At 39.7% G+C, this 24161-nt stretch overlaps 1 protein-coding gene across 2 annotated transcripts in view; it reads left to right on the forward strand.

Annotated features, from left to right (window-relative positions):
* The window catches only part of ADCY1 (adenylate cyclase 1), a 165130-nt gene that overhangs the window by 118541 nt on the left and 22428 nt on the right, over nt 1-24161 (forward strand). Inside the window, exons 9-14 of one of the 2 annotated variants that reach the window (XM_063325658.1) lie at nt 1203-1397; nt 3788-3885; nt 7208-7292; nt 11196-11285; nt 14180-14436; nt 15065-15191. In XM_063325658.1, the coding sequence (XP_063181728.1) occupies nt 1203-1397; nt 3788-3885; nt 7208-7292; nt 11196-11285; nt 14180-14436; nt 15065-15191 (852 nt within the window). Of the gene's footprint in view, nt 1-1202; nt 1398-3787; nt 3886-7207; nt 7293-11195; nt 11286-11392; nt 11491-14179; nt 14437-15064; nt 15192-24161 lie in introns of those variants that run through there. The other variant, XM_063325659.1, reaches the window with a different exon arrangement.

The raw sequence follows: 24161 nt of genomic DNA on the forward strand, positions 1-24161 counted from the left end.
CATAACGTTTTGAATTGTCTTCCTGAACTCTGCAGATGTTAAATAAAAAAAAGTATTCCTTTATCTGGATAAAATGAGTACAACTTGCCTGAGCTTGGCTGTCAAAACTCTTCTGGGAAGTAAGGCTTTACCCCTTTTGAGGTGAAAAGGATATTCAATTGATGTCTTTCTTCCTGCTCAATGTCACCAATAGGTGACTGTTTTTTCTTTTATAAGATTGGCCTACGTCTTTTTCACTCTGTGTTTTAAAAAGGCTGCATCTAGAAGAGCATGTTGTGAAGGCCCTGATCCTTTCAGTGTGCTGGGGCATGGGCAATCGTACTAGTGCAGGTCTAGCCGTAATGATTTAGATTAGAGTGCCCTCAACTGAAGGTTACTGCCAGGGTGGCTGAGGTGCTGCTCACCGTCTTCAGAGTGCTCTCTGTGGAAAGTGAGACAGATTGTCTAAAATCCCTTTCAGATAACACTCTGTGATAAATCTTTTGCACTGAAAAGGCCTAAGAGGGATCATCTTGTCAGTTGTGCTGTCTCAGCCATGGAGGAATTAATGCCAGTGAGGCACAGGTTAGCTCTGATAATTTATTGGACTGCTCCATCTGCATCTGCAAGTGCACTTAAGGCATACCCAAAAGACCTTAACAAGCGAGACGCTTTGGGTGAGTTAAAAGATAGGAACACGTGAGATTTCAGACCCTCTGAAGTCACATATGGTCATTGTGCAAGAGGTTAAGGAAAATTATCTTTTCAAAATATATATTGTTACCTAGACAGTCTTGGACACTAGGACTTTTATGTCATGAAAAGCCTGGTTATTTTATCTTCAGGATATCCAGAACTCCATATCTTCCATCAAGAAAAAGATTCTAATTTTTTTTCTAGGTAAAGTCACAGTGGTTGAGATCAAACCGATTAGTTCCTCAGCGGCAGAGAAGTGTCAGGGAAGTACGTGAAGACAATTTCTGCAGATGAGAATTGAAATTCTGGAATATAGTGGTGGTTTTCTCATTGATTTCAATGCAATCGGGATTTCAGCTAAGGAGCTTTTAAAAGATGGCAATCATACAGAGATAAGATCTCTGTCTTTTGTAGTTGCTCTGCTCAATGAATTTCTCATCCTGGCTGAGAGCTTGAGATAATATGAACAGCAATGAAAAATTTCAATGTTAATATTATATGTGCTTCTTTCTTTGTCTGTGGTACAGAGGAGAGCATTAAGGACAGCCTCTGAAAAACTCAGGAATCGTTCCTCTTTTTCTACCAATGTTGTATACAACACTCCAGGAACTCGAGTAAACAGATACATCAGCCGTTTGATAGAGGCCCGGCAAACTGAGTCTGAGATGGCTGACTTGAACTTCATTACCCTGAAGTATAAGCAAGTTGAGCGTGAAAATAAAGTAAGGGGGGTTTTATTTATTTTTACTGATTTCACTGACAATGATCCAACTAGCACTGGATTTTTTGTTTGTTTTTAGACGATATCTAAATTCTGCTCACTATCTTTAAATAATCCTCTGGTCTGTCTCTCAGTTAAGAGGGACATATTATCTCCACCTTCTATAGAAGCAATTGCAGGGGATAAAAAGAAAGATCAGTATCTTGCTACTCACCAGGATGCTCCCCCATAAAGTTACATATCTTGTGATTTGGCCATCCTTTTGCTTCTCCAAAATGCTTGACCTGCATCACCTGTTTGATGCTGTCTGGTGGCAATGTGTCTGCCTACTGACTTGTCTGCTCTGGAGGAGCGTTAATGACAGGAGGATGCTTCCCTCTGCATATGTAGCCTGATAACTATCGATCCCATCAATCCTAGAAAATATAAAAAAATCTTAAATCTCTGGGCAAGATTATGATCTTATGCCAGCGTGACTCTGCTGAAAGCAGTGGACTTACTCCAGACTTATAAGCATGTATATTAGGTGACAAAGTATAGCTGTTTGTTCCTATCTTGCAGGAGTTTTGTTTGTAGATGCAAATTGTTTTAATTGAAAAAAAAAAAACCCAAACTTCAGTTTATGTGTTTGAAAAAGCAAAAGTGATACAATTTTGGATTAATTTGGCAGTAGCATTTACTTTTTCACTGTAAGTCACTTAGTAGTCTAAGATCTCATGTCACTACTGTTTCGAGTCAGAAGCCTGTGTGCCATATTGGGCTCAATTTCTTTAAGGTTTTGACTATTAACTTTTATTTCAAGTTTCCACAGTGACTTATTATTTAATTGTAATTGTTTTCTTTCAAAATAAGAAAGTTTTTTCCTGTAAATGAGATTGAAATTTGGGTCTTTCTGAGAAAACACTCATGCATTTCCACTTCTGAAAAATAAAGGACGATGGCTTAGTGGAATCAGAGACAGTAACTGCTCAAAACTGCCCAGGTCTCTCATTAGCAGCTGCCTCCAACCCACTCATTACACAGAATCACAGAATGATGGGGGCTGGAAGGGACCTCTGGAGATCATCTAGTCCAACCCCCCTGCCAGAGCAGGGTCACCTGGTGCAGGTTACACAGGAACGTGTCCAGGCAGGTTTTGAATGTCTCCAGAGTTGGAGACTCCACCACCTCTCTGGGCAGCCTGTGCCAGTGCTCTGCCACCCTCAAAGTAAAGACCTTCCTCCTCATGTTTAGATGGAACTTCCTATGTTCAAGTTTGTGCCCATCACCTCTTGTCCTGTCCCCGGGCACCACTGAAAAGAGCCTGGCCCCATCCTCCTGACACCCACCCTTTAAGTATTTATAAGCATTGGTAAGATCCCCTCTCAGTCTTCTTTTTTCCAGACTAAAAAGACCCAAGTCCCTCAGCCTTTCTTCATAAGAGAGGTGTTCCAGTCCCCTAATCATCTTGGTAGCCCTTTGCTGCACCCTCTCCAGCAGTTCCCTGTCCCTCTTGAACCGGGGAGCCCAGAACTGGACACAGTACTCCAGGTGCGGCCTCACCAGGGCAGAGTGGAGGGGGAGGATGACCTCCCTCGACCTGCTGGCCACACTCTTCTGGATGCACCCCAGGATGCCATTGGCCTTCTTGGCCATGAGGGCACATTGCTGGCTCATGGTCATCCTGTTGTCCACCAGGGCTCCCAAGTCTCTTTCCACCGAGCTGCTCTCCAGCAGGTCAGCCCCCAACCTGTCCTGGTGCATGGGGTTATTCCTCCCCAGGTGCAGCACCCTACACTTGCCCTTGTTGAATTCCATAAGGTTCCTCTCTGCCCAACTCTCTGCCTGTCCAGGTCTCTCTGTATGGCGGCACAGCCTTCTGCTGTGTCAGCCATCCCCTCCAGCTTTGTGTCATCAGCAAACTTGCTGAGGGTGCACTCTATCCCTTCATCCAGGTCATTGATGAACAGATTGAACAGGACTGGACTGTCCTGAGGAGCCAAGGTTACAGGACTCCTTGAAGGCAGACCGAGGTTTTTGTCCTTTTTTTTGTGATGAATAAGTGGAGAGGAGGGAGTGCCACCTCCTTCTGGTTCAAAACGCCTGAATCCTTTTTACTCCGAAAGATAAACTTATGTCTGAGCCTAACCCAGATTTGACTAGTTACAGGGTAAAAACTGAACAGCGAGGCCATCAGGAGCAGCTGAGACAGAAGCCTGTCAAGGAAAATGTTGTGTAGACTTGCCTCATCTGGTTTTTTTTGTGTGAATTAAGCAATGATTATTTGTATGTATGTATAATTGGTCGGGGCTTGTTTTATTTTAGGCTATAGTTCTTACTAAGAGTGGACAAGCATGGGTGGCTGGGTGTGTAAAATATTCACTGTCTTCATTTCTTCCTTTCTTTTAATAGTACCACCAGCTTCAGGATGAGTACTTCACCAGTGCTGTAGTTCTCTCACTAATTCTAGCTGCCTTATTTGGCCTTGTCTACCTTCTAATAATACCACAGTAAGTTTCTGTCTTTTTGCCATTATAATTAAAATTGGAACATCTTCAAGCATCCTGCACAGGTCAAAACATTAATGTCTTTGGAATGGGAAGTAGCACCCAGGTCGGTATACCCTCAGTCTAACTGTTATCTCTTCCATTTGTCCAAAGGAGCGACATTTTGCTATCTTATTTAGAACGATTTCTTCCCTGGTCTCTCTTTTTTTTTTCTTCTTTTTTCTTCTTTTTTTTTTTCTTTTTTTTTCTTTTTGGTAGAAGGATGCACTTAGAAGACAAAACACTGAAATCCTCTGAACTTATTTAAAGCTGTAATGTGCTACATCTTTTTAAACTACAAACAAAGGTGTTACTGCAGCTTTTCTAAATGTGTTTCTCCTGGCTTTGGATGAGGTGCTTCAGGTATTGATAGCAACATAGATAAAACTATACAGAGCTTAAGAGAAACTAAGTACTGAAGTATCCATCCAGCTTTTCAACCCACATTTCAACCACATTCAACCTGCATTGAGGTGTTTGGTATCAATGCTATCACTACACAAACTGCCTAGTGCATAGTTTGGCCATTCCCACGAGTTGCGGTCAGACCTTGTGTGCACTAAAGCAGACATAACCAAATACTCATGATGTATTTGGGGGTTGTCTGGTGCCTATTGTTGAGTGATATAGTTTAGTGATTATTTTAGATTTTGTCAATTCTTTGTGAATGCTTACTAAATAAATAAAAAAAATTATACTTAACTTTCAAATAATAAGGGTTATAGTAAGTAAATGTAATTGCGTTCAGAGGATAAAAATGATTAGTAATAAGCTTTTTCAGATGAGAAATTCAAACCATACAAAATAAGCTTCTCTCACTTTTACTAATTATTGGGATTTCAATGGGAATAGAACTGGCCACAGGATAATGCTTTTGAAAATCCCATTTTAAATTCTGGTGTTTTCTCTTCACAAATCAGTCAGAATAGTACTTACACCCATATTCTATTATTTCTAATTGAAAGTTTGAGAAACACCTTTTTTTATTTTAATAAGAATAATCATGATTTAAATTTGTTATGTAACACCTTTCTTCTGAAGAATTCAGTGTCATTTACAAAAATCATGTAATTTCCAGACTAACGACCTATGACGACTAATTGGAACATAATTAAGAACTCCTTCGCCTACTTCTAAAGGAAAGCCCAGCTGCAGTACATGGCAATTTAGAGCAAGGAGAGACAAAGAGTATTAGCGTAGTTGAAACTAGAATGGATTTCCAAAAATCCTATGTTGTCATAGCTGGCAACCTTTCCAAAAAGTACTGACATTTAGAAAATGGCTGGACAGAGATTCAGTTTAAGCTCTGACCTGGCAGACACACAGGCTCCAGTAGAACATGACCACTGAAGGCCATGAAGATGAACTGGTTCATCACTGGGTTAGTTAGAAAAGCCACCCACTGAAAGGTCTTAAGTTCTCTCTTCCAGTGCCTGTTGGTGGTGGCTTCAGACAACAAAATTACTAGTCTTCTTGGGCTCTTCCCTCGCTGTGACACAGATGCAACCATGAGCTAGACTAAAACTTTGGAAGTATTGGAAAATTTCCCCTCTCCACAGAACTTGGAGCTTTAAGTTGCTCTTTAGATTGCCAAAGTAATTGTAAGTATGACAAGAGAACGCAAAAGCCAAGAAGTGTAATGTGTTACTTTAATGGGAAAAGTAATAATAATGGTGTTTGACACGTATCACAATATTCCAAAGAGGAGGTTCAAAATCTAGAGACAAGAAAATGTTGTAAAAAAGACAGTTGCTGCATAAATACACAGAAAGCAATGGTCTTGAGATTCTCGTGATTCCTATGGTCATCTGAGCAAAACAGCTTCTCAGCTAAGGACATACTTTGTATCCCCAGATGGAGTTGGTGAAAGTAAGGCTATGTTCCTGTCAACCTAAGCTGGCCAGTTATGGAGGCACACATGCAACGTAGCCACTAAAAGCCATGATGATGAACCTTTCTGGTATCTTATGCTGGGCTTATTTTTAAAAAACAATGTAGCCCTTTGTTACTGGTGCCAACCCAAATCTCTGTCAGGGTCCCCACTCAGCACTAGTGTCAGTTGCTGGCTGTTGCTGCCTTAAAAGACACTATTGCAATCATATCCCCTGCATTTTTTTCTAGCATACTACCATCCCAAATACAAGTAAATTCTCTAAAAGCACAGGAGAGACTGCTGCCTATTAATACTTGTATTCAGAACTCACACTAAGAGCATCTAGTCACCTCCCCATTCTGCATATTCCATACTACATGACAGAATTTTCCCTGTTTGTGTATTGGTGAGAATTGTTACATGAATTGGAAATCAAAGCCAAATACTGAGAAATTCTACAGCAGAATAATTGCGCTTTTGTCTTTCACTGTTAGAAACTCTATATAAGCAATCTTTCCCCAGTGGTGGTCAAGGGCATAGATACATATATACCTGCAGCTATAGCTCGCATCTTCTGTGCTGGCTGGGTTGTTATCACAAGACTAGAAAAGAAGGTGTGAAGATCCTGTTATACTGCTCTCATACGGTCCTGGTTCCATGGCTGTCTTCGTGCCAGGCTGTCCCTGAGCATAAATCAAAGCACCATCACCGGTGGACTTATTTTTTGCCAGCTTGCTCACATCCGCAAGGTCCTGTTCCAATAACACAGGTTTTTTGGAGGAGGGAAGTGCTTGGTCTGCACCCCTCTTCTAATGAAGAGCAAGCCTATTTTGAAAGATCAGGAAAGGCAAGATTAAGAATTGAAACCTACGATTTTTCTGATCATTGAGGAAGGCTCAAAAGGAAGGAGTTACTTTGTTTCATTAGAAGGGATCGCAGTCTTGTTTGATTTTGTTTGACTTGATAAGTGACTGAGTTGACTGACCTCTGATTTCTGAATCTTTGGGGAGAGATTACAAGGGAAATGCATCTGGTAACTGTAACACAGCTGCCAAGGCCAAGTAATTGGGTTACACACTCCATTTATAAGAGTCATCATGCTGAATATTCTGCACTAGCCTACAATTAGAAAGTGTCTCTTGTAACACACCATGCAGTTGAATTTTTGAGGTGCTTTGATCTCCTTGCTGAGGCCAGAGGGCACCATGTACGAGAGCATTTATTGATTTCTCATTCTTGAGAGCAGTGCATTTCACTGTGAAATTTCCTCTGTGACTGTTACTATTGGAGCAAGGGTGAGGGGGAGATCCTCCACCATTCATCCAAAATACCATTTCAGAAGGACGCCAGTGCTGCTTGTTCTCATCCGCTATTGCGTTGCATTGCTTTACTTCTATTGTGTTTTGATTCTAGGAGTACCGTAGTTCTTGTTCTCCTGGTGTTCTGCATATGCTTCCTAGTGGCTTGTATTATGTACCTACATGTCACACGAGTACAAGTAAGTGATTTAAGATTTTATGACTATTTTTCCTTTTGGTGGCTATGCTTTCTTTGTCCTTTGGAATATGAAGCCATCAGTGCATGTTTCACAGATTCACAGAGTCTGAAATCTATGTGCTTTCCGAGTTCATTGCTGAGTAATGTATTAGGCACTTCAAAAACAAAGATGGCTCACCTGAAAGCAGACCTTTTACATCAGTAATTGTTACAGCAGTGTAGCATTCAGTTCCATTAATGCTATGCTTTTTGTCTTTTTTGCGACATCTTCCCTGAACACCTATGACTAGCTAATGAATCATTCCAGCGTTAAGATAAACAGCTGCTTTAACCTGACTTTTTCCCCTTTCTGACTACAAAACACACTAGTTCTCCCTTCCATTCTGACTGGTATCTGGGTGTAAAGTCCTGCTAACTCCCCCTCTGTTTTCAAAACTTTTCCTACCAAAGCAGCATCTGTTTTGATGGTAAAGCACAATGTTTTGCACACGCAACCGTTGACCTTTCCAAAACTTTTAGTAATGATTAATTCTCCCGCATTCCATTTTCACAACAGTAATGATGCAGAAAGACATGTGGTTGTTGTAGGAGAGAACTAGATCTGCCAGATCAGAATAAAGCATCTACGGACTAATTTTCTGATGAAAGAAATCTGTAGTGGCTTAATCTAAATTTAGTCTTTTTGGACAAATATCAGCAGAAAACACCTACACAGTTAATCAGCTTTGCTGATTAGCACACATTAATTTTTAGTTAAGAAAAAATGCCCTTTGGCAGGAGGAAAGTAACTGTTTTCATGGAAACATTAATAGTGTATTAGCAGAGTATCCTGTACAGAGCAGATCTGTATTTATAAACTTACACAATTATTTAGTAGTAATTTTGATGATCTCTTTTGTTTCCTAAAGGCACGGTAGTTTATCATCTGTTGTTCTGTCTATGGACAGTAGAAACACAGATGAAGTTTGTAGGAAAACACTCCCTTTTATGCCATTTCCCTGGGGCTAGTGCAAACTTAAGATTTGTTCCAGCTGTTTTGGCAGTCAACAGAATTTGAATTTATTCCAGGTTTCTCTAGAGGTTCAGTACCTTACAGGATCAAATCCAGCATTAGAAAAATAAAAAAATATAAAAACTCAGAATATTGCAGTTTGAATTTTTGTGGTGAAAATTTGTCTTATGTAATAAATAAAAGATAATTAATATGCTATATATAATGAATATATAATTGTAAACCGGTCATTCCCCTATTTTAATCAATCTTCTGGCACTTACTTTCTTTTTTACACTGGACAGGTGACTCAACTTCTCCATGCTTTAGCATCAAATACCTCACTCATAAAACCACTATGATAATGTTTTACTGTATCTGTTTCCTAGCATGTGGGCGATCTGACAGTACTTACTTTGTTAATAAAAATTCCCCAAATAAAAGAAAATAAAGAAAATGCTATGCTATTATAAAAATGCAGATGCAATCTTAGAATGACCAAAAGTCAGAAGTTTAAATCTTTGAAGCGTCAGTCAGAGTTTTAATTCAGGCATGTCTCATACCTTACCTTTTAAAGGTTTATTTTCCTTTTTAACCCAATAGTCTAGCATGTCAACATTTAGAACATATACGTACCACACACCAAAAAAAAAATCTATGCAATGTGTCTTTGAATTAACCATGCAGCATTACCTTTGAACTATGGGGATTCTCTATTTAACAAACAGGAGATAACTTATTTGGTTGCAAATTTAATTAATGAAATACATATATTTCCTTCAAACAAAATTATTGTTTTGTATTTTATTTATATGGCTAAAACCACACATGTTCCACCTCATGTATGCATAGGATTTTGGTCTAGTTGGTTGGACAACTTGATGACTAAAAAACCGTCTGTATGATCACATTCAGAGCATAGCAGTTTATGGTCATACTGTACCTGGAAGCCAATAATAAGTGGGGTACCACAGGAGTTAACCTGTCCTGTTAAACATTTTTGGCAATGACCTGGAGAAGGACATGGAGTATAGTCATGTAAAGTTTTCAGGTGACTCCAGTTCTGGGGTAACAGCCAACACACGGTCAGGATGACCATTAAGTGGGACCTCGATAGGTTGGCAGAATGGGACAACAGGAGTCTTATGAAATACAGCATGGATAAATGCGAAGTCCAGGCCCTGAGAAGGAGGAACTCCCTGCAATGACACAGGCTGAGGACTGACCAGCTCTGCAGAAATGGCCCTGGGGGTCAAGGCAGACAGTACTTTTGGGCCCCTTGAGGTCCCTTCCAACCTGAACTGTATGATAATGTTGAATAAACGCAGAAATCGTCAATCTTTTTTTTCATAGTGTAATTTTAGACACTGCTATATCCCCTCCATTGAGACACAGCTTTTCAATGTGAGAATCTTACAATTCAAGGGTTTTGTTCTACAATATGCTCACTGTTTTATTAGAGGTGATAGACTGTGGGTATACCAATCTATTTTACTGATGCTGACTAACAGTTAAACTGGTTTCTGGTGTAGGCAGTCAACCCAGGTCCTTATATGCTTATATTAATCTACTATTGATATTACATTGGTTGTTCCCCACCTACATTTACATGGACTTAATCCATACTGAAGCCATAATGTATTTGCAGATCACGCATGGTTTTTTGTTTTTTTCTGTAATTGATGAATTCTCATGTTTCACCTATGAAGATGAAGTTGATTCACCTATAACTATCTCAGACCTTTAATTCATGGTCACACATACAGAGGAAATGTCTCTGCATATGTGAAAGGGAAGGGAGGAATTTCAGTATATGATTTGTATTGTGCCAAGGCCGCAGAATCCCCTCTCTTTGGGTACTTTGCTGCCTGCTGGAAGCTATGCTTTTGCTGTTGATGATACCCATGAAATGAACAGCTTTTCTTCAGGACTGGTGACTTTCATTCAATTAGGTGTTTGCTTGCTCCATTTGATCATAAGTCAAATCCAGCCTTGATAAGTCTGAGCCTCCTCCTTTTAGGGGAACAGGATTGTTCCCCCTTTAAATCTGATTGTTTTCTGGAGTTGATTCTTGTCCCTGAAGTCACTGGAAGAACTCCTGTGGTCTGAAAGTCGTACCGTGGATCCAGTAGATAATAGATTCTACATTCTTAATGCAAGGAGAAAAGAAGGAAAGCAGCTTTCCCTGATAGCTGAGTCGATCAGTATGACTAGGACAAGCATAAGTACTAGAGCCTGACAAACTTACCCTTCCTCTCTCACCTTCTGTCACTGGCTTTGTATATGTTCACAGCAGCAAGCACTTCACACTTCACAGTGATGGAATCAGGGTAAAAATGGAGATGAGCAAGAGAGTCACAAGACTCCATTCCACCAGACATTTTTGTTCTCTGCTGCTCTTTCTGCTCTGACAAATTCAATATTTTTGATGAGTCCTGATAATTAAAACCACCCTGGCATTTAATGTGACTGTTATAGCAGAAGACACAAATAACACTCCAAAATTCAATGCTACCACAGTATGTTCTCCTGGGTCACTATTTGTAGCTGATAATTTGCAAGGCAAAAGATGCTTTGGGTATTTTCCCCATGGGAACAAAATCAAATGCCATCCGAATTTATTATTTGCATTATGAGCAGACATCCTACTAACCTTTCAAAGAGTTTTAATTATAGTACAAAATAATATAGTAATAATAATTTCACATTTATTACCCAAAAAATGCAATTACCATTAAAACACATGTACACAATAATGTACACAACATGTGCTTGTTTCATAAGTTACAGTGCAGGCAAAATTTCTGTATCCCTTATTGACTTCTTTTTATAGACTACAAAAAAGTAACAACCCCACTTTAAACAATATTTTTAAATCTTTATCTGTAAATCTTTTTTTTTTTTGATCCTTAGTGTTTTCCAGGGTGCCTGACAATACAAATTCGTACCATTTTGTGTATTTTTATTGTGATCTTAATATACTCCGTGGCTCAAGGATGTGTGGTGAGTATTTAAATCAAATATTGCTTAATTTAGCGTTCTGTTTAAAGAACAACATACCATATTCTTGTCTGGTGAATTCCTACTCTTTTTATTATTCATACTTGCAGAACATGTTTCTTCAAAGTTAAAGCCCTTTGCTATAATTTGAACTTTCACTGCCCTGAGTCAGGATGTTGAATTAGGAATGGCAAAGCTATGAGCAAATGACACAGGTAATACCTAGTCAACAGCTATATAAATTTTTATATCAAACATTAGTATCACATAGTCTGCTGATGTCATGTACTTCATGGGAAAACTATTTTTAAATGTTCAACTTGCTTCCTAGTTCAATGGCTAGTATTTTGTGACAGACAAGGCACGGCGTCAAACAACATTACTTAGTTCTATGTGGCAACTTATAGAACATATTTGTGTGTAATAACAGGGAGATATTTTTACTCCAGACAGATCAGAAAAGACAACGAGATCTTAAAACATGGACAGTATTGCATAATGAAAAGGGGTGCTTGCTTTGTGCTACTTACATGATCCATTCACATATAATGTCTAGGAAGCTTCTCTTCTATGAAGTGAACTTGCTTCTGAAAATTGAGCTTCTTTTACTGTAGATGAGCAGCTAGTTCTACATGGTGGACTTGAATGTCAAATGGGATTTAAACATCCACCTAAGTATTTGGCATTTGGTTGCCTTGTCAAATTCCTAGCACTTGATTTCAGCATTTTGGCTGCTAATGCTAATGAATTAAACATGTTAGGGTACCCAAAGGAAAGAATCCTCACAAAAATAGCACGCTAAACACAATTGGAAATGCTGAGAAGACAGATGTCTCAAATCATGCCTCTCTGCGGGATTTAGGTATTATGTTCTGACCAATAGAAAGACAGTGATTTCATGAGCAATTCACAGTGCTAACTGAGATGCCAAGCCCCTTATTTTGTATTTTGTCTATTCACTCTTCCCTGGACCCACCCTGAGAACATCTACCACGCCGATCCCCATGAACTAAATGGGCAGAGGATCCCTTGCCTGTGAATTCCAGTGTCCTGAGTATTACTGATTATTACCAAGTATAACTGATATTTGTAGATTTCTGGGAATTCCAGAACAACAGGCATGCGAATAACACACAGCCCTAAGAGCGCACAGGCAAATATGTGGTTCCTAATGCGCATATAAGCCCAAAATGCATAGAGATGTGCAGGGCCTCCAGGCTAGCTAGCATCTCAGGAAGTTCTGTGTATCTGACTTCGGGACTGAGATGAATATTATGACAGCTGGAACCTTTGTGCATCAGCCTCCGTAGATGTAACACTATGACCAAATGAAACAAGCACCATTTTTGCCACTCAGAAAGACAGTGAAAATGAGAAGCAGACATCAAAAGGCATAAGGCAACATTGAACACCGGTGGAACAAGGCAGATTAGAATTCAGAAGTTCTGGCCTCCCAACAAGGCAGTGATCATTCAGCTACAAACTTAGGATAAGTCGCAAATATAACTTTATCCTCTGTTGAAGCAAAAATAGCCTGTAAGCATTGAAATGCTTAGGGCAAATGTTTAATCAGTAGAAATTATTAGTTCCTGCAAAATAATGCCTCCAGAATCCTCAGCTAGCAGAGGTGCTAGGTGTAGAGGTTTCACTCTTAGCTGTAGAGCAGATGGTGGTTTTCCTGGATGGATTGCACATTATTTATGAAGCCCTCATGCATGCGCATGTTTTCAGGTGAGTTTAGTGTGAACAGCATTTTTAGGGGTATTGAACAAAATAATATTTAATGGGTTTTTCACTTCACTCGTTCTCATCTCTTTTCATAATGTAAGCCATTATGGGTTTAACTCACATTTTATCTGTTATGTCTCATCTTTTTAAATGACTACAACACCCTGTAAAATATATTGCTTAATCACCTTTCAGGCTGTCGGTTATTTTACAGCATGCTATAAAATCTCATTATCAGTGGTTAGGATGAAATAAAAAGGTCTAATAACACACTTCAAAAGAGAAGCCTAAGTACAGGGCAGGGCTTATGTGGTGATGCCTGTTCAAATCAATTTCACACTATCATCCCACTCTCCCTGCTTATGCTAACTCTTATCCTCTCCCTTCATAAGGGGTAAAGGTTGGAGTGCAATTAAAACTGGAGCTCTAGAGACTTGCACTGTTTGCCAGAAATTCCTTCCTTCCTTGGGTAACAGCTCTGAGATGTGTACACGACATTGCCTTTGGAAGAAGCAGGTTAAATTTCCTCAAATTCCCATACGAAATGAACTAAAACATTTTTTTTATTTACCAGTCTAGGGAGGAAATGGAACTCCTTGGATAATGGAAATGGCAGGCATAATTAAAGATGAAGCCTTGTATTTGAATTGTATGAGATAGCAGAGGTAGCTCTGAAGTGGAGAAGAGATATTACTCATGTTTAGCTTTTCAATCAAAGATTACGATATGTTTTATTTTATATTTGACTAATTAAAACTGGTGCAATTTACATAGTCAATAAAGCAGACGCGTTTGTTTCTGTGCTCTGTGCAAGAACCTCCCTCACCCACACAGCGCATAAAATGTTTACTAAAGTTCCTTAATTTTGAAGGAATATGTTGGCTTGAGATTCTCTTGGGTTTGAGCACTGAGAGGGAAACTATTCAACTAAGCCCAGACTTTAATTGGTTGGCCTTACTGGCATCTAATGAACAAAGAGTGTCTCACACCTAAAACTGAGTAAAGCTTTACAGGAAAAGGAGAGAGAAATTAGAGCAGGGAACTGCATGGAATGCCACAGCCATATTTTCCCAATGAGAAATAAACTACAGTCAGCCCCCATAGCAGCTGCATTTCTGTTTATTTCATATTTAACTTTCTCCCCTTCTCACCTCTCCTGTCTCTTCTAGGTTGGCTGTATGCCTTGGGTTTGGAATACCAATTCCAGCAGTTCAATAGTTATCATTTCTCCTGGTGGAACAAATAAAACAATGAATGAACTTCCATGTGACACAGCCCACTATGCTTTTCTTTCCTGTGTAGTGGGGACTCTCACCTTGGCAATATTTCTACGTGTATCTTCCTTGCCAAAAATGATTCTCCTTCTTTTTGTTACAATTTTGTACATAGCTATTCTGGAACTCAGTGGTTACAGAAAAGCAGTGGGGTAGGTATCTTGCGAAGTTAAAGCAATGGGTATTTCTGTATAGATAGTCACGACACTGACTACTCATCTGTGAATCGTCCTCTAGCATTCACTGTTGCTTAGGGATATATACTCAGTAGAGCATAAGAAATACTTAAGCCATCCGCTCCTCAGCAACTGTAGGAGTTGTAACATCCATCAACAGGACATCAGCTTTTGGGAACTAGCAACTGTTGCCCCATTATTCTGTAGTTTCATGCTAACATACCTCAGCTGAGCACACTGCGATCTAATTATAATATGAAATAGAAAAACACTGTTAAACACTCCCATATTTCAGCAGCCCTCAGCCAATTCCAGTTTCGTTTAAGCTTTTGAGTTTTTGAGTGTTTTTATATATCCTAATTAAAAGCATGCACACACGTTACAATAATGTATAGCATTATAAAATTGTTAAGAAGTTGAATGTTGAAGTGATGCAGTGATCGGATCTACTGTCACCCAGCTCCCTGCCCTTGTGAGCCTCTTCAGAAAAGGCTAGTGATTAGGGACACACACACGTTTAAACTGAAGATCTGATATTAAAAATATGCACTGTTAAGTATTAGAAAACCTGGAACAAACCATTTACTTTCTTTTTATTTCTCAGGGGTGGCTCCTTTTATATGCGTGGTTATGAACCAATACTAGCCATTTTGCTATTTTCTTGTGCTTTGGCACTGCATTCCAGACAGGTGGACTTGAAGCTGCGTCTGGACTACCTCTGGGCTGTGCAGGTAAGTCATAAGACTTGTCTTTCTAGCACACAAAATGATGCCTGACTTTTTGAATGGGCTCACAAGTACTTTCAGAACGAATTAGTTGGACTAAGACACTTTCAAAATTTTTCATGTCGGTTGAGGTTTACAGAGAAAAATTATTAGAGTTTTCTTTCCACAGACCTATAAAATTCGTTTGCTTTGGAGAAGTGATTTTTTTGCTTGTTTGTAGTTGTTCCTTAACAGTGCATCATAATGAAGTAATATATTTATATCTAAGCTGCATTATGAATAGACAGAATTTAAAACATGGGAAATTGACTGTTAGCAATATAAAACTGAGAAAAAAGAAATTAAGTCCGTGGGGTTTTTTCATTTTATAATCCAAAAAAGGATGAAAATAAATTGATGTTCAGGTAAACTGAAAAGAAGCAAATAAAACTGATAAAAGGAAATACTTATATCCATATCATACAATGAAACTATGGAACTCTTTCCCATAGGAAGATCAGAACATTATTTAGTTACCAAGTACATGGACTTTTTCATTTCTTTTTTTGAAACTATATTTCTTAACGATCATAATCACAGCAAAACCTATAGAAATTATATTAGCCATAGGCAGGGGCATCAGGAAATGTCTACCTCCTGTCACGCCTCTCAGCAGTCCTATTCCCACCTCCAAAGCGTTTTCACACTGGCCCCTGAGGGAAGGAGAAAGTTGAAGAAGATATAAGTTTGTTGTGGTGGAATTTGGAGGTTTCCTTTCTGATAAATCTTACACTCTTGTAGTTCAGAGAGGTCACATCCTGTTCTCACCTACATCCTGTTTGCTATGTTGTTAAAGGGACTGTATAAATCACTGCAGTGCTTGCTTTTACATGTAAGATCAAGACTGGAACACGTGAGTTAAACACATCCCTGACTCTACTGTGTTACCTAGAATGGAGAATCAGGAATGACCTAGCTTTAATATCTTCTACTCTTAGAGGTTTTCAATCTAACAGTTAAGCTCTGTTGGTTTGTTTTTGTTTTTTTTTTGTCTTGATTTCCAAGATCATGTCCACCTCCTTTATGATTTAAGTTTATCTTGTTCTATCATTTCTGTGGACTCTGTGCTGTTTAACTGAGTAAACAATGCGTGATCACTTCATTCAAGTTTCGTCCTATGACTTGCAGTATTGATAAGTGCTGTGCCTGTCAGCCTCAGAAGTTTGTTTTGAACAAACTGATAATAGTTTCCGCTTGCTGTGGTGCCAAATATAGTTTTCAGATGGAAAAAAAAAAGAAATCCCCTCACTTTGAAACTCAGTGCAGCACATGACTAGCTGTATAGCAGCTATCTTTATATAAGTTGGCATATGGTGGAGCTATGTGAGTGCCGTATGAGCCATGAATACGAGGCCTTCTGTATGGCAAGAAGAAAGATAGTGTTTTGCTATCCTGTGGTCTTTCAACAGGTCAAGAATGAGTTCCAGCATCTCAAATGATTTTCATAATTCCAGCTATTGCGACTTGCACAGTGAATTGTGCAAGGAATGTACTGCTTAAAGATTCTTAGTTTTAACTTGGCTTTTAATTAGTGATCATTTAGCTTTAAAAAACCAAGTACAGGAAACTAACGGGATGCTTGCCTGCTGAAAGACCAGAACTGGACAACAGTAAAGGAAGAAATATAAACTCTTTCTGTTTTCTTGGGGCCAGGTTTTACAGAAATACCTAGTCGTCTACCACTATTGTTAAAACCATTGTGCACTTACTCCAAAGGACAATAAGGGGAGTTAAGACATATGGATGCCTATCAAATTTCAGTAATGTCCAGCAGCATCTTCAGGTACCATTTCAAAAAGTGCTTTTCCTCTGAGAAGATCAAATGCCATTTTCAGATCTTTTCGATTGCAAATCAGGTACTTATGTGGTACCATCTTGTCTGTGAGATTTGCATGATAATAATCAGAAAGGAAAAAAAAAAATCAGTGTAGGTAGAAAATTCAGAAACTAGGGATAACCATAACTACCATTCTTTGAAATCAGTATGCTGGGTAGTTGTTTGGCCTCTTTGATGATCTGGGTATATACCCTTGTCATTCTCGATTCCATTCCCTGTACAATAAATAATAATGGATAACATATTGTAAGGAATGTTGTCCTAGTTTCCACTCTGTGTGTTGGTTGTAAATTATATTGAATACAAGGGATAATTAACATAACATGCAGAAGTATCATCGTGATGGATATTACAAAAGTGCTTATGGTGCTTACCTATTCAAATGATAAGTAAAAAAAAAAACATTACCTTTGTACTTTTTGGCATAGTAAAAATCTGAGTATTAAAAGGTCTGGGAATACGGCTGGTTGGAAATATCTGTATGTTAAAACTGCTTTTGAAGAGTTAGCAAACGCCAAGCTACTAATTGTTTAACAATCTTTAAGAGGAGACAAGGGTAAAAACCACCTTCCTGAATGACAGTTTTCTCTAGCTGATGTACTGCAGGAGCCCTGTACGTGGTTAAACAGCATTCTTGGTCATGTTTCTCTACAGCCACAGTACTGCTTACCATGGAACCATGTTCGCTTGACTTGGTTACGTTCGTGGCAGCTGAAGTTTTAGAAAGACCATTGACTTAGTGCACAGGGACTATGGAGATTTTCTTCTGTTTTACAGAATGAGCAGGCTGGTTCTTTGTGCAAGCACTTAATTGCATGAACCACTGCTCGACCTGGAGACTCACGTGTCCCAATAACCAGCTGCTGCCGCGTGAAAGATGTGCCAATATCATACAACGTGCATTTTTAGGGACCTTGCTTACAATTGGGAGAATTTCAGACTCAAGGGCTATTCTGGAAGCTGTAAGCACTCGTTTGCATACTTTTAGCAAGGCTCATTGTGGGGCTAATCCTTTAAAAATATTCTCAGATGTATAAAACCATTTGTGGCATAAACTGTGATAAAAAGGATTTCATATCTATTTTCATGTACTCCATCATGAACAACAAACAGTCTAGTACTAACTAAATGATATTTTAAACACTGAAAGTATTCTGGAATTAATACAATTATTAATAAGAATGTATAGAGAGACGTTCTGTGGTCTGTGCTAAGGTCAGATAGATTCCATAGATTTCCATAGATTTTGTCTGCCATATCAGGAAAAAAACGTGTTTTGAGGAAAAGCAGATTTCAAACAAGAAAAACTGATTTAGAAAAATGATACAGATTCAAGAAAAGTTAATCTAATTTCCGTGCATCTAGGTTATGTAACCAGAACAGAGATAATACAGTATGATTTTTGTATATCGTGTGGAAAAAATAGATTTTTCTGATTGATGATAAGTTGTTAAAACATTTGTGTTTGTACTTACTGCTCACACATCAATGCTGTTATAGGTTCCTGTTGATTTGGCTAGGTTTTTTTCTGTGCCAAATTTAACCTTTCTGAATATCACAGATTTCCAGAAAATGTCTATTGGCTTTGTGGGGTTTTTTTAACAAGCAGTGGGAGGAGAATTTCATTTTCTACATAACGTTGTTGAGTAACTCCATGTGCCTCATATGACAATAACTGTGACTAGGAAATATGAAGCATTTTAGTTATTTGTGACTGATAATCACTTTTCCTTATGCAAATTATTCAAAAAAACTGGGGAAAAAAAAAAAGGAAAATAAATGCAAGCAATGAATTTATGAAGAAGTGAAAACTGCCAAAAAAATTGGAATTGTTCGCTCCCCCTGGATTTCTCAGGGGAGGAAAATAAGAATAATACAATGATATGACTGATTGTTGCATTCTTTAGGGAATACTTGAATATCATTCAGCTGTCTTTTCTAATATGTGACACTTGTTAAGAAATATCTGTTTAACAGTTGTCAGGTAAGACTTGTCAGGTGTGCTTGTATTTCCTCTTTAAAATCTAGTCCTATAGAAGCAGTGTGATTGTTCTCTTCCCTGTGGTTTTAGTGACACCTTCAGGTACAAAGATGATGTTTTTGTGGCACCAGTGCCCAGCTTTTTTTTTACCCATGTCTTGAAACAGTGGATTTTCATGTGATAACGCTGCAGTCAGTGACATTGCTACAGCATTTTTATGCTTATTAAACAGTCACCTGATAGCTCAAGTGATACAGCAGTTCAGACCACTTTCTGAACAGAGGATGTGTAACCAGTTACCAGCATTGTAAAAACTGCGGGACGCTGTGTAACTTTCCAAAATGTAATACTGTTAATTATATTGGTATCAAAAGCCATAGTACCAAAGAACATTTTAAATTTTGTCACCAGGTCCGAAGCAAAAACAAAGCCTGCTTTTAAGTACTGCAGCTCTGCAAATACAGTTAAGTTCTGCAAAATGATCTAGCTGCCACGAATACCTAACAGGTATAAGCAAAAAGCAGAATGTGAAAAATGATGTTGCTCATGCCTATGCATTTTTTTTCTTGTTTGTTTTCACAATAATCTGCCTTGTTTTTTGAGCCAGCAGCTATTGCATAAATATCATGCAGGCATCTTTTCTTGATTAACCAGTAGGAATAAGGGCAAATAGACTAAGGTTTGGATGCTATTTAGCTGTCTGGATAATACTTCTGCCAGGAATGTAAATACCTGTGATCTGTGCTATTTTAATCTTCTTTCTCCAGCCCCAAGTACTCCTTCTCCCTTCTCAGTGTCTGTTTTGCCAGGGAAAGGGTGATGCCTACGCATCCTTTTATATCAGCTGCTCAAAGAGTAGGCAGTAGGAGTTAATGAGTCACCAGGAGAACAGACAACTTTCATTGCATTCCCCCAAAGGGAAGAAAGCAGAATGCTGGAAAAAGGTCCAGAAAATATCAGTAATCAGTTTACTCTCCCCGCCATAGAGCCATGCAATGCGATAGTTTTAGAGTCCTCACTGCTGAACATGACCAAGTCTTTTTTTACCTCACCTTCACTCCTTATCTTCCATTACAAGAGACATGAGGAGATTTTTCCTCTTTACCCAGTCATCTCCTGAGGAGTTGCATATATGAGAGCTGTCTTAGGCAGTGCAGGGTGAGAGGATGGATGGTCAAAATCTATGCAGTGGTAGCAGAGAAAGTGCAATTCAGTTCATATTCCTAGCAGATCTCTTTAATAAAGGCAGAATGTTAGACTTTGGTATGTCTGGCTGATGTAGTCCATGCAGAGACTCTGGCTATGGTACCAGCAACAAGATAGCAGTATTAACCCTGTGTGTGGTCTAAGCTAATACAGCCTGCTTTTCAGCACGACTGAGTAGCTCAGCAGGAGTGCTATGCTAATTCCATGAACGTTCTGCTTCAAGGTCTGAGGCTCGGTCGGGCAGAGCTAACGCAGTTTATTCTTCATGGCACTGCATTGCCCCGTATAGGCCTTGCCTGTGCAAACGTCTCCCTGAACCACAGGTAGAGAGTGCCTGTTGACCAGGAAGTGCCTGACCTGAAATGGACCAGGGCAGAAAAAGCTAAAGAGCTCTTCATAGAATCATAGAATCATAGAATGTGTTGTGTTGGAAGGGACCTTTAAAGGTCATCTAGTCCAACCCCCCTGCAGTAAGCAGGGACATCTTTAACTAAATCAGGATGCTCAGAGCCTCATCAAGCCTGGCCTTGAATGTCTCCAGAAATGGGGCCTCCACCACCTCTCTGGGCAACCTGTTCCAGTGTCTCACCACCCTCATTGTAAAGAACTTCATCCTAATGTCCAATCTAAACCTACCCTGCTCTAGTTTAAAACTATTGCCCCTTGTCCTGTTGCTACATGCCCTTGCAGACAGTCCCTCCCCAGCTTTCTTATAGGCCCCCTTCAGGTACTGGAAGGCCGCTATAAGGTCTCCCCGGAGCCTTCTCTTCTCCAGGCTGAACAACCCCAACTCTCTCAGCCTGTCCTCATAGGAGAGGTGCTCCAGCCCTTTGATCATCTTCATAGCCCTCCTCTGGACCCGCTCCAACAGGTCCATGTCCTTCTTGTGCTGAGGGCTCCAGAGCTGGACGCAGTACTTCAGGTGGGGTCTCACAAGAGCAGACTAGAGGGCGAGAATCACCTCTCTTGATCTGCTGGCCACGGTTCTTCTGATGCAACACAGGATGCAGTTGGCCTTCTGGGCTGCAAGCGCACATAGTTGGCTTATGTCCAGGTTTTCATCCACCAGTACACCCAAGTCCTTTTCCACAGGGCTGCTCTCTATCACGTCATTTCCCAGCCTGTATTGATAATGAGGATTGTCCCTACCGAAGTGCAGGACCTTGCACTTGGCCTTGTTGAACTTCATGAGGTTTGCTCAGGCCCACCTCTCTAGCTCATCCAGGTCCCTCTGGATGACGTGCTGTCCCTCTGGCATGTCGACCACACCACTCAGCTTGGTGTCATTGGCAAACTTGCTGAGGGTGCACTTGATCCCACTGTCTCAATCATTGATGAAGATATTGAACAGCACTGGTCCCAGTACGGGTCCCTGAGGGACACCACTTGTCACCCCTCTCCATCTGGACATCGAGCCATTGACCACCTTCCTCTGGATGCGACCATCCAGCCAGTTTCTCATCCACTGAACAGTCCACCCATCAAATGCGTATCTCTCCAACTTAGAGAGAAGGATGTTGCGGGGGACCATGTCAAAGGCCTTGCAGAAGTCCAGATAGATGATATCTGTTGCTCTTCCCTTGTCTACTGATGCAGTCACTCCATTGTAGAAAGCCACTAGGTTGGTCAGGCAGGACTTGCCCCTGGTGAAGCCATGCTGGCTGTCTCGAATCTCCTCCCTGTCCTCCATGTGCCTTAGCATAGCTTCTAGGAGGATCTGTTCCATGATCTTCCCGGGCACAGAGGTGAGGCTGATAGGTCAGTAGTTCCCAGGGTCCTCCTTTCTACCCTTTTTAAAAATGGGTACGATGTTTGCCTTTTTTCCAGTCACCAGGGACTTCACCTGACTGCCATTACTTTTCAAATATCGTGGAGAGTGGCTTGACCTACACTGACCTACATTCTTCTTGTTCTGCTGTTTGCATAATTTGTCTCTATTTAGGTTTTGCTACCATTAGTATTATTCAAGGGCCATTGCTACCCGATGGTATTATCAAGGGCCTTCCATGACCTTAGTGGCTTTCATCTCATTTCTGGCAACTGAACCTTCTCAGAGTCAAATTTGTAATTAACAGTTTTGCATCCAAAGAGGGGAAGAGACCTTTGCTAGGTGTGTTGGAAATGTTCTACTATGTTTCTTAGCAATGGTGACATTCTTGATGCCTTCCCCTGCTCTTAGAGTATTTTGCCACCCCTTCAGTCCTGACTTTGGTGGTTTGGTTTGAGCCACTACCTCTGCACTCAGGACCTCAGTTCTCATCCTCTTGGTCACAGCTGTGGTCCCATCATTGTGAACATTGTCACATCCATACCTGCACACATAGTGTAGTGTCACTGGCATTTCTCTCCCGGTAGTTTCATGACCATATTGAAGCGAGACAGAAAGAAGGAGAAAAGCCATCACATGCCTTAAAGTTCTGTCAGAAGGAAGCAACCAGAAAACCAACAGGCTAGACTGTCCTTTCTAATTTATTTTATGTTGATATATTAGAATTGTCTTTTATTTCTGTGTGTTAAAGGCTGGACTGAAATCCAGCAACATGACCGAGGTCACAAGGATCTGCTTCAGTGCTGGCAGCTTTGTCCTTGTTCTGTGGCTTGCTCTGAAACCTTTGCTGTGAATCATACACAGTGGTAGGAAACACTACATCCTGCTGAATAACCTTCTCAATCATCTTCTGAATAACCTTCTCAATCAGCTTCCAAAATGAACACTTTGCTCCATGACTGGGCAATGCAGAGGAATCTTTTCACACGTGTCCAGATCAGAAATGAACAGCAGCTGCCAGTGATTGAGCAACACCACTATCCATGCAATGCATGAAAGTGATTACTCCATTTACCTGCCCCTGCTTGATTACTTTGACTTGCCCAGAAATCTCCACGCCCTGTCCCAAACGTGTATTGTTCTTTATGCTGCTATTCTGACCCATATCGTATTGGGAGCTTAACTGAGAACCTGAAATGTTCCTAGGAAGAAAGTAACCAAAAAGTTCTTATTGAAAAATTGAGGAATGGATAAGGAAGCCCAAAATAGATTCTTTATTCAGAGCTTGAATTCAGTTTGCAAGTCTCTCTGCTGTCGTCAGAGTAAAATTTCCCATATTCCAGTGTGAGGTAAAAATGGAGTTGTTAGCTTGGTTTGGATTTTCAGCTGGAAAAAGCTTTTTATTTTTACTATTAGAACATTTAAATTCAAACAGTCAGACTGAACACAAGAGGCCATTACACATGTTTATAGACAACAATAAGTCAGGGACAGAGTTATACCACCAAAATAGGGGAAGGATATTTTAAGCATATGAAAGCATATGAAATTCAAATAGCAAAAAAAGTGTTAAGAGAACAGCTCACAAACAGGAAATAGGTACTTGCTTAGAATAAAAATTTCTGGTTTGTTTCTTGCAGAGCTTAACTGCTATTTAATGTTTTTTGATATTTCACCTCTGGAATCAATTCTGAACCTTATTACACAAATTAGAGGAGGAGCTGACAATTTATTTCAAAAGGGAATGATTCCTGAAGAAGTTATGTTTATAGAACCAGTTCTTTTTCAGCATTCTTTCTACTTAGAGAAATTTAAGAATACATAAGTAAACTGCAAGGCAAATCAGACTGTGCGATATGAATAAAAAGATAAGTTTCCTAAGCTTTGGCGTGGAAAGGAAAAATTAGCTTCCTGAAGTAAAAATTAATCACACAAACATAATATTGTAAGACTATACAATGGCAAGAGGGGACCAGTTTTCTCCTACGTAGACAGGAAGGGATAGTGAGAAAAGTATGTGGACTTTCTAATAGATTAGGATAGCAAATTCTAGATACAAAAGGGACACCAACAAAGATTATAGCAGATTCTTCAGTCGTTTATGAGATTGTAGTTTCTTAACGATGCCTGAGAATTTGGCCTTCC

The sequence above is a fragment of the Chroicocephalus ridibundus genome, chromosome 2, assembly GCF_963924245.1.
Source record: "Chroicocephalus ridibundus chromosome 2, bChrRid1.1, whole genome shotgun sequence".
Lineage (NCBI taxonomy): Eukaryota > Metazoa > Chordata > Aves > Charadriiformes > Laridae > Chroicocephalus > Chroicocephalus ridibundus.